This window comes from Dreissena polymorpha, chromosome 12 (genome assembly GCF_020536995.1).
Source record: "Dreissena polymorpha isolate Duluth1 chromosome 12, UMN_Dpol_1.0, whole genome shotgun sequence".
In the NCBI taxonomy this organism is placed as follows: domain Eukaryota; kingdom Metazoa; phylum Mollusca; class Bivalvia; order Myida; family Dreissenidae; genus Dreissena; species Dreissena polymorpha.
This window is the reverse complement of record NC_068366.1, coordinates 27,731,674-27,747,302: the sequence shown is the minus strand read 5'-3', so window position 1 is coordinate 27,747,302 and position 15,629 is coordinate 27,731,674. Positions and strand designations below refer to the sequence as shown.

General features: G+C 34.5%; 1 protein-coding gene across 2 annotated transcripts; it reads right to left on the bottom strand.

The window, feature by feature from the left end:
• Positions 1-4,258: 4,258 nt before the first annotated feature.
• LOC127852837 (insulin-like growth factor I-A) lies at positions 4,259-14,461 on the bottom strand. Of its 2 annotated transcripts, XM_052386844.1 has the most exons (6): positions 14,350-14,461; positions 11,874-12,008; positions 9,436-9,599; positions 5,938-6,086; positions 5,435-5,574; positions 4,259-5,300 (listed from the first exon to the last, which is right to left on the bottom strand). In XM_052386844.1, the coding sequence occupies exons 4-6, from the start codon at positions 6,077-6,079 to the stop codon at positions 5,028-5,030; spliced, it is 555 nt and encodes a 184-aa protein (XP_052242804.1). In that variant the 5' UTR covers positions 6,080-6,086; positions 9,436-9,599; positions 11,874-12,008; positions 14,350-14,461; the 3' UTR covers positions 4,259-5,027. The 2 variants fall into 2 exon arrangements, with proteins under 2 accessions (XP_052242804.1, XP_052242805.1); XM_052386845.1 differs by lacking the exons at positions 11,874-12,008; positions 14,350-14,461 and adding an exon at positions 11,583-11,659.
• Between the last annotated feature and the right edge of the window lie 1,168 nt (positions 14,462-15,629).

Here is a 15,629-nt window from a genome sequence, read left to right as displayed (position 1 = left end):
AGTACTAATTTAGTAACATAAAACGAGTATGCTCGTTCGGAACACTGAATTCTCGCGCATTGTCAACGCAAGAAAGAACGAGCTTACATTTAACTTAACCGATCTTATTGTCTTTACCATGCTTATTTTGGAAATTGCTAAAGGCATGTTTTTATTGCCGAGTGCTAATAAACTGTGAACTTTGGTATTTTGGAATCGGTACTCTTCTTCTTTACGAGTCAGTAAATCAATGTAAGTGTGCGTGCGAACAGCATGGATACGACCTATTATCAATAAGAATAAATCTGCTACTTCAGGGATCCACATTTCGCTCATTTTGTTAAGAACATTTGTCAGGATTTTTTCTACATGTAGGCCAAAACCGTTGTAATCAATGTTAATACACAGTTGTTTCAAATTGGACAATTTTAATTTTTCCAATTTACTTACCCCATGCCAGTAAATGCTAAAATAACGAGCACTGCTCCAATGGTATTACACTGCTCACAAGGTATCGGGTTTCCTGGGGTGATACTTTTACAAAAAAACTATTTGGAAAAAAAGTTCCAAGTTTTAAAAATGTGTGAAAAATCACTTTTCATGACCCTAAAATGCAGAATAAATATCATGTGTAAAATGTTACAGTTTTTCAGCAAATAGTAAATAATGCATTTTGTTATTATATAAATTAGTTTACCATTATTTAACCGTTGATATCTGCATGGAAGCATTTAATTATACATTATCTTCTGTTAAATTGTGTCAAATAGTGCATGTATTCTATGAGATTTTGATTACTATTCATTATTTAAGATGCGCTTGATTTAAAAAAGTAAATATTTTGAAGGCAAGACATAGAAGTACATTTAACTACATTGCACATGCAATGAAATAAATGTTGCCTAATGCTGGTTTTAATCATACGCAATACCCATTTGATTACTTAGTGTCGAATCATAATATTTATTTTGACCGTTTAAAAAAGAAATGTATATAAAACAAAAAGAAATCGATGTAAAAAACATAATCGAGTTTACGTCCTGTGTCTGTATATCATATTATATCATATCATATTATTTTTATTACAATGCATTACATTACATTGTACCAGTTAACAGTGACGTCCACAGCTAGCAAATGCATCCATTGGCCAGTTGAGAATTCGATGAATGGTTTGTCTAATTTCTCTTAAAAACAATTCACTCATCGTCGAGTCTCAAGACACTTTGCTTCAACAAGTCTGTAAAATGGCGCTTCTTATTGCTCTTATTGAAAAAAAGCACACCACATATCGTCTTAAAGGTTTTTGGGGTGCATCGACTGTAAATATAATAAGTTCTAAAATCGTTGTTCAGTCAACAATCTTAAATGTTAAAGAAAATAGATGTACATTCGATGGCACTTAGGTGACATCACCGCTCCAAAAAAAGAAGTCGGGAAAACACGTCTCAACAAAATTTACTCGGGGAAATACAAAATAAGTCTGGTTTCGCGAGTTAATTTTTTTTTTGACTCGGGAAAACAGAAATTCTGTTTTCGCGAGTTATTTTTTTTTTGAACTCGGGAAAATAGAAATTCTTTTTCCCCGAATTATTTTTTTATTGAGTCGGGGAAACACAATCGCTATATTGTGCGCACAAGATAATCGACAAATCGGCAAATAAAAAAGAGGGACAAGATGACCCTATATCGTTCACCAGAGTTCTTGCAACACAAGCTTTCTTCTAGATTTGGCCTAGTGACCTACATTTTGATCGATACTAATCCCATTTCACACTCATCTGAGATTTTACTCAACAAATCCCATTTCGCAATCATCTGAGATATTACCATGACTTACATTCTGAGCAGGTGTGGGGAAGATTGGGCTATAAATATGGCTTCTAAAGCACTCACAAGTTTTTTTCAAAGTCAAGTGTCCTATGTTCGACACCAGCTGACTCATTTAACCTTAAACCTAGCATGTTCAGGATAACTTTTATGACCCCTAACCTAACCAAACCCTAACCTAACCGTTACCCTAGCTTTTTCTTGAATCTGACCCTGTGACCTACATTTAAACCTCAAACTGACAATTTTTCACACAATTAAAAGATTTTATCAAGATCAACATTCAGACTAAATTTGAAAAGGATAAGGCTAAACACAATCAGTCTCTAGAGTGTTCAAAACCTTTTTATAAGATTTCACATAGTGACCTACTTTGTTTACTTAAACCAACCTTATTTCACACTCATCTGCAATTTAATCAGATACTTCTTTCATTGAACAACTGTTAACATTTATTAGACAGTGTAGTCACACAAAAAAACATGTTTACTGAAAAGGTGATACTTGGAGATCAAAGGTATCAAGACTAACATTCTGACCAAGTTAGAGGAATTTTGGACAAAAGATGTAGACTATAGATTGATCACAAGCGAATTGTTGACCAACGACGGACGACGTTCGACGACGGACATTCAACCATCCTTAAAGTTCATCTTGAGCTTTGCTCAGATGACTAAAATACAATATCTATTGTGATTTCACAGCACCAAAAAATCGTGTTTCCCCGACTCCAAAAAATATATATCTCGGGAAAACAGAATTTCTGTTTTCCCCCGAGTCCAAAAAACATTAACTCGGGGAAAACAGAACTTCTGTTTTCCCGAGTCAAAAGAAACTAAACTCGTGAAAACATATTTTGTGTTTCCCCGAGTTAATTGTTTTGGAGACGGGGAAACAAAACTTGTGTTTTCCTGACTTCTTTCTTTGAGCGGTTATGTCACATTAGTGCCACCGTATGTATGTCAATATTGTTTCATACGATTGTAAAATAAAGCATGAAATCAACAGACTTGATGATAAATTATATGTGAGCTATGCGCAGATTTTCAAAATGTTTCTAATAAATTACCTCTGCGCACGAAAATAATCTCCTTTATTCCTAACCTGTTAAAGTTATGCTCTTGATTCAATTGTCATTTCTTAGCAGTTTTAACATTGGCATATTCGAAATATTTAAAGACCATTGAGCATAAACTTTTTTCCTAGTACCGTTGTTCGAATTCAATATAAGTATGCTAAATTGTATTCACTAAAACGTATTTACGTATTAAGCTCTACTTGTACTTCGTTCGTCTACGTGATTTTAGGTGAAAAAACTAAACCTTGACTGCCGTCTAAATATTGATAGAACGCATGCACATTAATTTATTGTAGCTAATACGGTTAAACACAAATACATTATTAAATATACAGTTTTAAATTGTATCAGTTATTAGCACTTAATCATTGTGCTACTTATGGGAGCATAGGCATTATCGGTTAAATGATGTATCTCTTAAAAAATGTTCGATTCGTTCACAAACATGTTTTGGTGGCAGTGCAAACGTTCGTTATGCGTGATGTGATAGTTGAGTACTACATGTTGTGTACATGCGAAATGTCTTGCACATACACTCTTTTTAAATGAAAATTTTAACACATATGTTGTTTCTAAGAAAATAATTATAAAGAATGATATTCAAACGAAAATCAAAGATGTTTGCATTCTATCATTTACAGGTGCATCACGACGGAACCACATTCGCACGTGATTAAGAAGTGACCAAGCGCCTTATGTGAATATACATTTGTATCATATACTTTTGAAACAACAATCTGTGAAATTCTGATTTGATTATCTTGAGTCGGTTTTTAGAAATAAGCATTATAAAATTGTAACGTTAGAAGTGCCAAACAAGATCATCTGTTGAAATACATATTTAAATACAGTGGTGTTTCAAACATTAACTGTTAACCATTTCATATAGTTTTGAGAGTTTGTATTTAAGCGGTCCCCGGAAAATAATATTTTGCATACGTGAACACCTATCTATTAAAACGGTACGGGCGGTACGGGTCGAGAAGCGTTTTAGTGTAAATATACAATGTTGTTGGGACGTCAGTTCCATAAAATAAGTTATTCCTTTGTTGACAGTTCCATTGATTTCGTGATTACTGCTACAAGACTGTTGATTTCACTAATGTCTTTTTGACACTCCTTCGATTTTTTTACAATTTTTCAGCTAAATTATGTTTTTAATGTTGTTGGTATTTTTAAAGGGACATTTGACATCTTGATAGTTTGAATTGTTGCAATACTTTACCCGACATTCGTTTTCTTGAAGAAAGTCTTTGACTTAAAGATGTAAAAATGTCTGTTTTTTACAATTAATAAATACACTGGTGCTGATGCTTTTTCTGAGAACCGAGAAAGTCTATTTCATGTCCTGCAGTAGATTGTGAACACATGAACATTTCAGCGGTTTATTCAGAAGAATCATACTGTAACTAAATAATTTATACATATTAAAAACAAACAAGCATGTGCTTCTTTTGTTAATTTCTATTACATAAACATGACACATGAAGAGGCTAAAATGACAATGTTTCCACTAACATTGCCAACTATTAGGATATATCAGTTCGTTAAACAATGTTTGTATTTTATGGAATATGCAACCGCAATAAGAAAGAAAGCATCCCAATCTAAATTGAACCCTTTTCTTAATTAAATGTTTGTGTATTTAAGGTAAATTAAGCAAAAATTAAATATTTGTGATCAAATTTATCAAAAGTGATCGAAAACTTAATGCTGAATCAAAATTAAAGATCGGCACCAAAAATTCGGGGTTGGGTTAGTGGAAACAAGCAAATGCTTTATACGCCTGACACATTTCCCATGCACATAATATTTGTTCTGAAATAACGTATATCTTTATCTGTAAACGAATGGTAACCTAAAAAAATTAAAGTTGCTTTTAAATTCACGATGCAGACAAATTGTTTTTCGAAAATTCAATTTTTTTTTCAAACAAGTAGGTTGCGATGACAATTCATTTACATGTTTAAATTTGACCATTTAAGCTATGAACCCTCAATTAATGTAAATACCATCTGCCATTCTCTCTTAATTAGAAATATCGTGGTTTTTACTGGTATGATCACAGCGATATTAATATAAAAACGGTAACACTCGTAATTTAGAAAATGTATTATCGTATTTAAAGATATGCTGTCTATCACAATACTAAAGGTGCACGTGTTGGCTGAAACCCCATTGGGCGTACGAAGAAAAACCGCATCCGTATGGCCTGGTTAATGAAGTGTCTTTGTGCGGGGCTTAGGGTTGCCTCTGTGGATTGAGTGTGGGCTGAGGGATCCGACGTTTCTCCAATGGGATGTGGTGTGGATGTGACCGGTCCAGCGTTCACATCGCTCATGCTGTCGTGGGTACGTATATCATTTTGGGCTGTGTTAAGATTTTCCACGTATTTTGGTAAGGAAGGTTGACTCTGAAAGAGAACATTTTATGAAAATAAGCGTTCTTATTTACAGCATACTAATACAATAGATCAGGGATTGACACGTACACGATAAGAAGGGGTAAAAAAACAACTTCTAAGAAAAACTACGAGCACTCACGTACCTGTGTCACGTAGCTCGGTTCTGCGCAGTATTGCTCAAGCTGGTTGAAGGAGCAGGGCCGCCGACAGCACTCGTTAACGATGCCAGTCCAGCCAACTATTGCGGAATGACCTACACGACGTTTCGATACTTCCCCGCGATCTAAAAACAGGGACAAGTGAGATATGCGAAGATCTTCGAATAATACCTAGACTTTTCTCACAACTTCTATTTTATCTACTAGTATATAATTTAAGCAAATAATAAATCAAATTAACATACAATTTTAAGAATTATTTGTTTGAGAAATACGTTCATATTCACAATTCCTCTGTAGTTCTATTATATGTCATTTCCAAGATCTTGTTTATTTAGAATAATCTTAACGTAGATTATACTTATTTTCCTTAGTTGTATGATCTTCTTGGGAAATCAGAATCAAACTTCTAGATCATTCCTCTTCGTTTTTCAATGTTTTGTCCCATATACCTTCAGAATCATATGTAAATGCCATGGATGAAATACCTTGGGTTTTTAACCAGTTGAATCCCCTGTGCCCGCACACTAGTCCTAGCATGTCATCTAGAGCCGAGCCGCACACCTGCACGTCCATTGCAGCTGCCAGCGACGTCAGAAGTAACACCACGATACTTAGGAACATAGACATCGTACCCCTGAAACAAACATCAGTTAATATTGTAAAGTGAAAACAAATTACAACTAGATCAGTTAATATTGTTAAGTGAAGACCAATTACAACTAGATCAGTTAATATTGTAAAGGGCGTCTCTAGTAACAACGAAACTAACAAGGCATAGGTAATACAAAAAAAACATTTGTTTTTAAAATATCATCGAAACTAATACCTCAAATATTTTAATGAACATTTATCAAATTCTCAACGATCGCACAAGCTCTACTCGTAGTTTACGGGCATACTTCTAATTTCTGCCATACGATATTTTGTTTAAGCAATGAGAAAACAAAAATAAAAAGAAGCTTTATAACGTAAAATTTATCTTTATAGTTTTTCTAAGAAACTATTTATATACACACAAACTTGGATACAAAACAAATGTATTTGTTATTGAAAAGCTCCCGCACTGGTTCAGGTGGTGCAAATAGCAGACGGCATTCTAGTGGTTAGCCTCATCTTGCAGAACACATTTACTTTGACCACGTGGGTATGGCATAACTTCTACCTCAGTCCTGTCTCAATGCGCATATTGTCGTAGCAGTAATATACGTGTTTGACGTCAGATATGTAGTTATTTAAGACTGAATAAATCTTAAGCCACACAAATATTATTTTTTTTTAATATTGCCACAACGACTTTCGTCTTCAACTCAAGACTATTCGATTTTTGTTCTATACCAATCATTTACCTATCATCAACAAAAACAGAAACAACATCATCATAACCACTACCATCACCAACATACGCAGTAGCAACAGCATTATTATTATTGTTAAAATGTCATTTGTTTCGGGTGTGTTTTTAATAACATGTTAATTAGGGTAAACGTGTCTTTTTATCGAAAAAAGCAAGGATTCGTAAAATATATCGCAACACAAGAATCAAGAATACATAAATAATGTGTATAAGCTGGTTATTTGGCTTATTTGAAGATGAATGTCTTATTGATAATATGCCGTATCCATGCTGTTCGCATGCACACTTACATTGATTTACTGACTCGTAACGAAGAAGAGTACCGATTCCAAAATACCAAAGTTCACAGTTTATTAGCACTCGGCAATAAAAACATGCCTTTAGCCATTTCCAAAATAAGCATGGTAAAGACAATAAGATCGGTTAAGCAATATCATCACACACAAAAAATATACATATAGATATTCAAGCATAATATACATGCATATATAAAATATAATTATGTGACGGAACATTGATATATTTTGGATTGAGGAACATAGTTCTGTAAGGGTATTATTTCTATAAAACATAGCTTCGTTTAGGTATTTACAAATTCCTAATATATTATTACTTTTTTTCGATAACATAGTCGTTTGGAATAAATTTACGGTAGGCCAAGAGATATGTCCAATAAATTTCAATCTTAATTGTCTATTATTGTCACAACAAAGTAGGAAGTGATAGTCAGATTCAACAGCGTTCATATTGCAGCATCGACAAAGTCTCTGATCACGATCAATACCTTGGAATCTACCCGCTTCAATTTCTAGATGGTGCGACGATAGTCTAAAACGGGCAAATTGTTTCAGTAGGTCATTTTTTGTATTTTAAGTGAGTACTTTCCACAGACAAATACAGATTTATATAAGCAATACTGCTGTAATTTAGACATTGATTGAATGGTTCCTTTCCATTCTTGAACAAAAATACCAATAAGTTTATTTTTCAAGCTTGGAAACTAGTTAATTTCATAATTTAAATTATGACGAATATTGTTAAAATCCAAATGGTCAATCAAGGTATTGATTCTGTTAGCCCAGCAGCCACTGCTACCAGTGTAACACAGATCGGAGTATAAGTTATACATAGAAGAATTTCTATTTTTCATAATTTTTAACCAAAAACGTATCGCCCTTTCTTTTCATAAAATAGAGAGGGGAAGCGACCAAATTCACCAAGGACATCATAGTTTGGAGTCTTCTGTTGTACGCCGAGGAGGTTTTACTAATACCAATATTACCACTACTTAACTCTGTTTCAAAAAAACTTTACTCTGACCGAAACTATTTGCTTATGATAAGAACCGTGAGTGATGTAAATCACATGCGTTCCAAAATATGTGTACCTGTTTATTTTTATATCTAAACATTGTTTTATTCAATTCAAAACATGTTTTCGTAAAAGAATAATTAGTTTGGAACATTATGATAATTCCAAAATCACACATTTATTCGTGATGAGCATTAATAAGTACACGCAAACAACGAATGAACATTACATTCGAATTGCTTTTTAAGTTTATGCCTAAGTGACTACCTAAAAACGTATGGCCCTAAATTTGCTCATATTAACGGCAACTTATTACACATTATTACGCAAAACCTGAATTACATCATCAGACATATGTAAAGTAATTCTAAAATGTCGCAACGCCAATCTTTGTTATAATCAGCCATCGCCATGCTGTATTTACCGGTGTGCTTTCTTAATTAATAACTACTACTGGTAATACATCAGTGACTAGTTGACCACAAGATAATAACACTTCATTAGATTGAATTAGAAATCCAAACCAACATGTCTTTAACAGAATAGCTGAAAGCGGACCACACATAACTCAATTTAACCACATCTAAGTCTTGTCATTTAAGAAGAATCTCGTGTTTATAAACTTATAGAATCAAGTTCAACTCTTGCGTGTTATCCATTCTATCAAAGCTGCCTCGGTTTCAGAGGAATACATGTATCCATTCCAGCATAAATGAAAAACTCAATTAATAGAGAGTGCATGTTGTTATTTATATAATATTACAATAGCACGATCTTTCGTGAGAACTGTCAAATTTATTTAGATGAAAATACATATTTGGTTCATCATAAAATGGTAGCCAAAAATAGAAAGTGGAAACTATTACTGACAATGCGTTGTACTTATAGTACGCATTCTATAACACTCCAACAAATTTTGCTTTTAGGCGGAGGACTAGGGCACGTATTCACCACGCCATTCCTAGACTTGGTTGGTGAATACGGGCACAGTATTCATATATTTACGTTACATTTAAAGGACACTTTTCGATTCGATAAGAAAGAATATATATTTATTTATATTTATTTAAATTTATTTATTTATTTATCAACATTTAATATTCATAATATTTTCCCCAATTTATATATACAAAATGTATATGTTTCGTTTGATCATTCAATAAATGGAATAGTGTTTTATATAAATAATTTTCGAAAATGTTTGTACGGCCAGGAAATTAAACAGCAAATGGCATTCCAAACACATAATTAAGATTACAGCATTGTTTCCACGCGCATCAACGTGATTGTTATATAACTGTTTAGAGTGGTTACGTACCTGAGCAAGAGTCCCCTTTCCAGCAGCCAGTACACTACAACTTGTCACGTCTACCGTTCCCGTAGTCCAGCACCGTACCTCTTTTTCAAGTCACCTCACGCGTTTGTTTGACACGCGCTGTCTAGGCAGTATTTATACCTTTACTGTCTCCCGATGTGGAACACCTGAGAACAAGGCAGTAACACAAGCGAATTAAACTTAATATACAGGATAACTATTCCTTGAAGCCGATTAACCACAATACAGATGACGTCAGATGACATTAGAGCATTTGGTGAAATAAATGGAACTGGTATAGTAGTATAAACAAGTACAGCCTTCTCTGAGTTCAAAGTATACACATTATTGTTTTACTTGTAATTAAATAAATTTGGACATACCATAACATCCTAAATATAAGCGATTGTCCACTCATAGTATACAGAGGGGGTAATCACGATTAGTCAAGATGGCGCCGTCCATACCGAGACAGATATTTTTCGCCGTTTTATACCCTTTATTACTTCCGTTTATTTTCTAAATGACGCTCACTTTCCAGCCATATCAGTAAAACGGTGATTAGCGTTTATTTCGTATTTAAATTCGCTTTATGTCTCGACTTTACTCCCCGCATTTTTTCTTAGTGGAGCCCTAATTAGGTCATTCCACTAAGAAATTTCGCACCGAGTAAAGTCGAGATATAGACCGAATATTACTATGAAATAGAAGCCAGTAACTTTCTTTTTAATATGGCTTGAAAGTGAGCGGAATAAAAATAAAAATACAAGTAATACAGGGTATAAAACGACGAAAAATACCGGCATCGGCATGGACGTCGCCATCTTGTTTGTCACTTGATTACCCCCTCTGGTATAGTGGATACAATGCCATAACTCCAACATTTATGTAAGAATATTCATTAATTGATTATACGATGCTTATATTATGTTTCGAAGCTGTATAGTGTATAGTTGTACATATTCGTATAACTTTTATTCTATTATACACAAGACTGAACATAACTTTGGATTATCATTTATAGAATATATTACATGTAAAATGCTACACCCGAGATAGGTAGACGCTCATACCACTATCATATTTGCACTCACTTTACGGTTTAGTATTTTACATTTATTTATTTTTGTAATGCCATTTATTTAGGTTACATATATAGGGATAATACACGTTTTTGAGGGCATGATCATCTACGGGCGCTCGAAAAATTCGTTCCTGCCCGAGTGCGCAGATGATCATGTCCGAGAAAATTTGTATTTTCGCTATTATTGCATAAACAAATCACACATACCAAAATAATTTTAAATAACATTGAAAACAATATGTTTTGTTAATTCGACATCGACAAAATAATTCGATTATTTCAATACAGTTCAAGGTTGTGTTTTACTCGGTCTCACTCGGTCATCATTCGAAATGACGAGGCTTTACCTTCGGATAGGCAGTTTTCGATTTTAAATGTGTTTAAACAGTGGATTAATGCAAGGTTGAAATGCAGCCGCGCAAAGTAAGAAATGAGGAATTATTTTGGAATTTACAGCAGGAACGTTGAAGGTAAATAAACACTTACATTTACAGCATAGTCTTTTGAAAGTGTTGAGTAAATAACCTTAACATTATTGACGTTGCAAATAAAATAAAGCTGTTGTCAAGAGAGTGCAGATGGTATAACTTGAAAAGTGGATTGAAATAGTCATTATCCCTGCATGCATGAGGAAACTGGTGCTTATTCAGTTCCCCATTTATGCTTGGTAAGTCGTCGAAGGCTGTAGAAGGGAAGTAACTGCGCGTGGACCAGATTATGGATATGAAAAACACAAAACAGGGCTTGAACGGCACGTGAATCGCATTGTTAATACACGATTTCTCCCGTTCAAGCCCTCCGTTTGCCAAGTGTCTGCACCCCGCCAGAGGGCATTATAGATAGAGTTTATGCAATAATTTTTGTTTTATGGCTGAAATAATGAGACAAGAGCAAGACAAGCGGTCCAACGCATTTTTACTATATCATATCATCCCCAGGTTGTTTCAATCATATTTGCCCAGCTTTTTTAGTGTTTATTATTTCGCTTAAATATTTATTTACGATATGAACTTTCAATGGAATAAAGAAAAACAATTTATGCAGGGAAAAAAACTTTGGTACTTACTGTGACAGCACTTGTTAAAATTACACAATTAAAAATGTATTTTGCAGCGTAACTTACTGCGCCAGTATAACGTTATAACTGTATATATCATAAAGCTTAGGGGTGTGAACAGTGACCAAAGTAAATTGTCGTACATTGTTTACGAAAAGGAACAATTTCTACAAAAAAAAATAATATATCATAACTCGTATTGATTAACGATCAGAAATTCTTGGCACACCGGTTATATTGCAATAGCCAATGTACATGTTTCTGAAATAAGTCATATGAAACCCACGTGATTGTACTCACACGATCAGACAATGTAGATAACGTTGTGTCCTAGTTCCGGTACAACGATGAGAAGATCAAATGCCAAATGTTTGCACTTAGAAATCCAGTCTGTGTGTTAAGTGAATTTTTGCATCATTCTGATGATCGTCAGTCCTGTAAGTGAATTATTAAAATATTCTGAGGATCTTTATTATGGTCAGTGAAGTATAGAAGTATTATCAGTGTAGTAAGCGATGTTTTGCAACTTTCTGCTGCTTGCCAGTGTTGTAAGTGAAGTGTTGCAGTATTCTGAACATCGTCAGTATTGTCAGTGGTGTATTGCAGTATTCTGAGGTTTGAAATCAGTGACGTATTTAAGTATTATGAGGTTCGTAATTGTTAAAATGGCGTATTGAAGTATTCTGAGGGTCGTAATTGTTATCAGTGGCGTGTTGCAGTATTACGAGGGTCGTCATTGTTATCATTGGCGTATTGTGGTATTCTGAGGATCGTCATTGTAATCAGTGGCGTTTTGAAGTATTCTGAGGTTCATTATTGTAATCAGTGGCATATTGCATTATTTTAAGGGTCGTCATTGTTATCAGTGGCGTTTTGAAGTATTCTGAGGTTTGTGATTGTAATCAGTTGCGTATTACAGAATTCTGAGGGTCGTCATTGTAATCAGTGCCGTATTGCAGTATTCTGAGGGTCGTCATTGTTATCAGTGGTGTTTTGAAGAATTCGGAGTTTCGTCATTTTTATCAGTGGCGTATTGCAGTATTCTGAGGGTCGTCATTGTAATCAGTGGTGTATTGCAATATAATGAGGTTCGTCATTGAATAATTCGGAGATTCGTCATTTTAATCAGTGGCGTATTGCAGAATTATGAGTGTCGTCATTGTAATCAGTGGCGTATTGCAGTATTCTGAGGGTCTTCATTATAATTAGTGACTTATTCCATTATTCTGAGGTTCGTCATTTTTATCAGTGGCGTATTGAAGTATGTTGAGGTTCGTCAATTTTATCAGTGGCGTTTTGCATGATTCTGACGGTCTTCATTGTTATCAGTGATGTACTGCAGTATTCTGAGGGTCGTAATTGTTATCAGTAGCTTATTGCAGTATTCTGAGGCTCGTCATTGTAATCAGTGGCGTATTGCAGTATGCTTAGGTTTGTCAATTTTATCACTCGCGTATTGCATTGTTCTGAGGTTCGACATTTTTATCAGTGGCGTATTGCAGTATTCTGAGGGTCGTCATTGTAGTTAGTGACATACTGCAGTATTCTGAGGTTCGTCATTGTTATCAGTGACGTATTGCAGTATTTTAAAGGTCGTCATTTGTATCAGTGGCGTATTGCAGTATTCTGAGCTTGTCATTGTAATAAGTGGCATATTGCAGTATGCTTAGGTTCGTCATTAGTGGCGTATTGCAGTATTTTAAGGGTCGTCATTGTTATCAGTGGCGTAATGCAGTTTTATGAGGGTCGTCATTGTTATCAGTGGCATATTGCAGTATTCCGAGGTTTTTTTTATCAGTGACATATTGCAGTATTCCGAAGCTCGTCATTTTTATAAGTGGCGTATTACAGTATTCTGAGGGTCGTCATTGTAGTCAGTGGCGTATTGCAGTATTCTGAGGCTCGTCATTTTGATCAGTGTCGTATTTCAGTATTTTCGGGGTCGTCATTGTTATCAGTGGCGTATTACAGTATTTTTAGGATCGTCATTGGTATCAGTTACGTATTGCAGTATTAAAAAAACGACAAATTATTATTTCATTTTTTCTCTTGAGATACATTATAAGGACTTCTGGTTTGTAATATATGAAGCTAATTTCCCCAATATTCTTAACAAGATATAATTGAGTTGATATTTGTATTCACTTCATTTCACACTGTCGCAGGCATTAGTATATATATTAGTTCTCTGGCGTATATTGAACCACTGATTAATTCAAATGCAATGAAATATAATTAAAATTCTTATTAGATGTTTAATTTAAATTACAACCCTATGTAGCTTATTTTAAATAACACATGTTTATTGTTGATTAATTATATTCTTATTGTGAGGTGTGACGTGTCTTTTAACCTGTTTAAACCCCCAGTAGTTTTAATTGACGTCCGAAAGGCGATCCCAGCTTTAATCATGTTTATGTTTTATGTCGGTCTGTATGTGTCGTCCTATATTATAATGTAATGTTTTATGTCGGTCTGTATGTGTCGTCCTGTATTGTAAAGTAATGTTCAGAGGGTTTCATTCTGCCTATTCATTGACAAGATTGTTTTCATTGAGCCAAATGCATTGTAATACTCCACATGTAATCTGTTACACACAGGGAGGTGTTATCATAAACAGGATGTAGCTGAACCAGTCAAATGCATTGTTAATATTAAAACGACAAACAATATGTAAAAACGAAGAATAATATTAACTATGTTATTAATATTGAAAATGTAAAATTATATATCATACTACATGCTTTTAGCTTCAGTAAGAATATTGAACAGTTACCTATTTCTTATTCCATCCGCACTTAAATGAATTTCAATAATACTTCCATAATATTAAATCACCGTGGTATATAGTTATATTTTAGCTAAAACATTAAGAGGGTGTTATCCATGTTTCAACAACAGCTTGGTCTCTATTAACGTGCTTATCAATCCGCTTTTATGTGTTGGAATGTCTTCATGTTTTGGATTGAACACACCAACCCAACATTTAAAGTTCATATGCAACGGAGTAACATCGTCAGTTTTTATTACTACAAAAGCGCCACATCCCTATCAATCTAATTTAACATTAGGAAAATATTGCTTACATTTACATAAATAAAGTAACTCGATTTATAGCAAGGATTGGTGATTCTTTAAACAGAACTGATGGGACTTGTGATTTCATAGAGAGCATTTGCAGCCTCAATTTGGTTAAATTTATCTGCATGACCATCCTCGCGCTCAAATTAAGTTAGTTTGCTTGTTAAAATAAATTTATAAAAAAACACAAGTGAATCACGAAATGCCGATGTACCCTTAAACATTCACAAAAGTGTCAACTGTACGCCTTTGTTCTCACGGAAGAAGGCGTCAATTCTGAAACTGCACTTTTACCTTATCACATTAAAAACAATTGTGATTCAATAAGGGCTTGTGTTATTTTGAATAGTTAGATTGTTAAAAATAGAACCCATGAAACTATGTGCTAGCGGAATAGAAAGCTTCATTTAATGCGCACGAACCCGAAGTTTTCTGTACAATGCAGCGCTAACGCTTCTGTGCTCGTCGATGCATCTTTATAAAACAGGAACAATTTAAGAATAATGCGAAACACGTCGACATTTTATTAATGCCACGGTCATTCAAATGGCTGTTTAATTGTTGCACCCATTGATTTATTACTAAATGAGTTATTCACACTTAAACACCAGAAATATAGAACGTATTTTATATTGATTTATGTAATCAACGAGAGTATTATTAAATATATTTTTGAGAGACGGACAGACATACCGACATACAGACAGATAGACAGACAGACAGACAGACAGGCCGGCAGGCAGCCAGACAGACAGACGGACAGACAGAAAGACAGACAGACAGAGACAATCAGAAAGACAGAGCGACAGACAAACAGTCAGACAGACAGACAGAGACAGACAGACAGACAGAGACAATCTGAAAGACAGAGCGACAAACAGTCAGTCAGACAGACAGACAGACAGACAGTCAGACGGACGGACGGACGGAAGGACGGATAGATAGACAGGCAGACATACAGACAGACAGAGACAG

Excerpts from the sequence above, each read along its gene's own strand:
- LOC127852837 (XM_052386844.1), bottom strand. The coding sequence starts at position 6,079 with ATGTCTATGTTCCTAAGTATCGTGGTGTTACTTCTGACGTCGCTGGCA. Across the intron at positions 5,575-5,937 it reads CAACTGGTTAAAAACCCAAG|ATCGCGGGGAAGTATCGAAA; the intron begins GTATTTCATCCA and ends CCCTGTTTTTAG. Across the intron at positions 5,301-5,434 it reads AACCGAGCTACGTGACACAG|AGTCAACCTTCCTTACCAAA; the intron begins GTACGTGAGTGC and ends GTTCTCTTTCAG.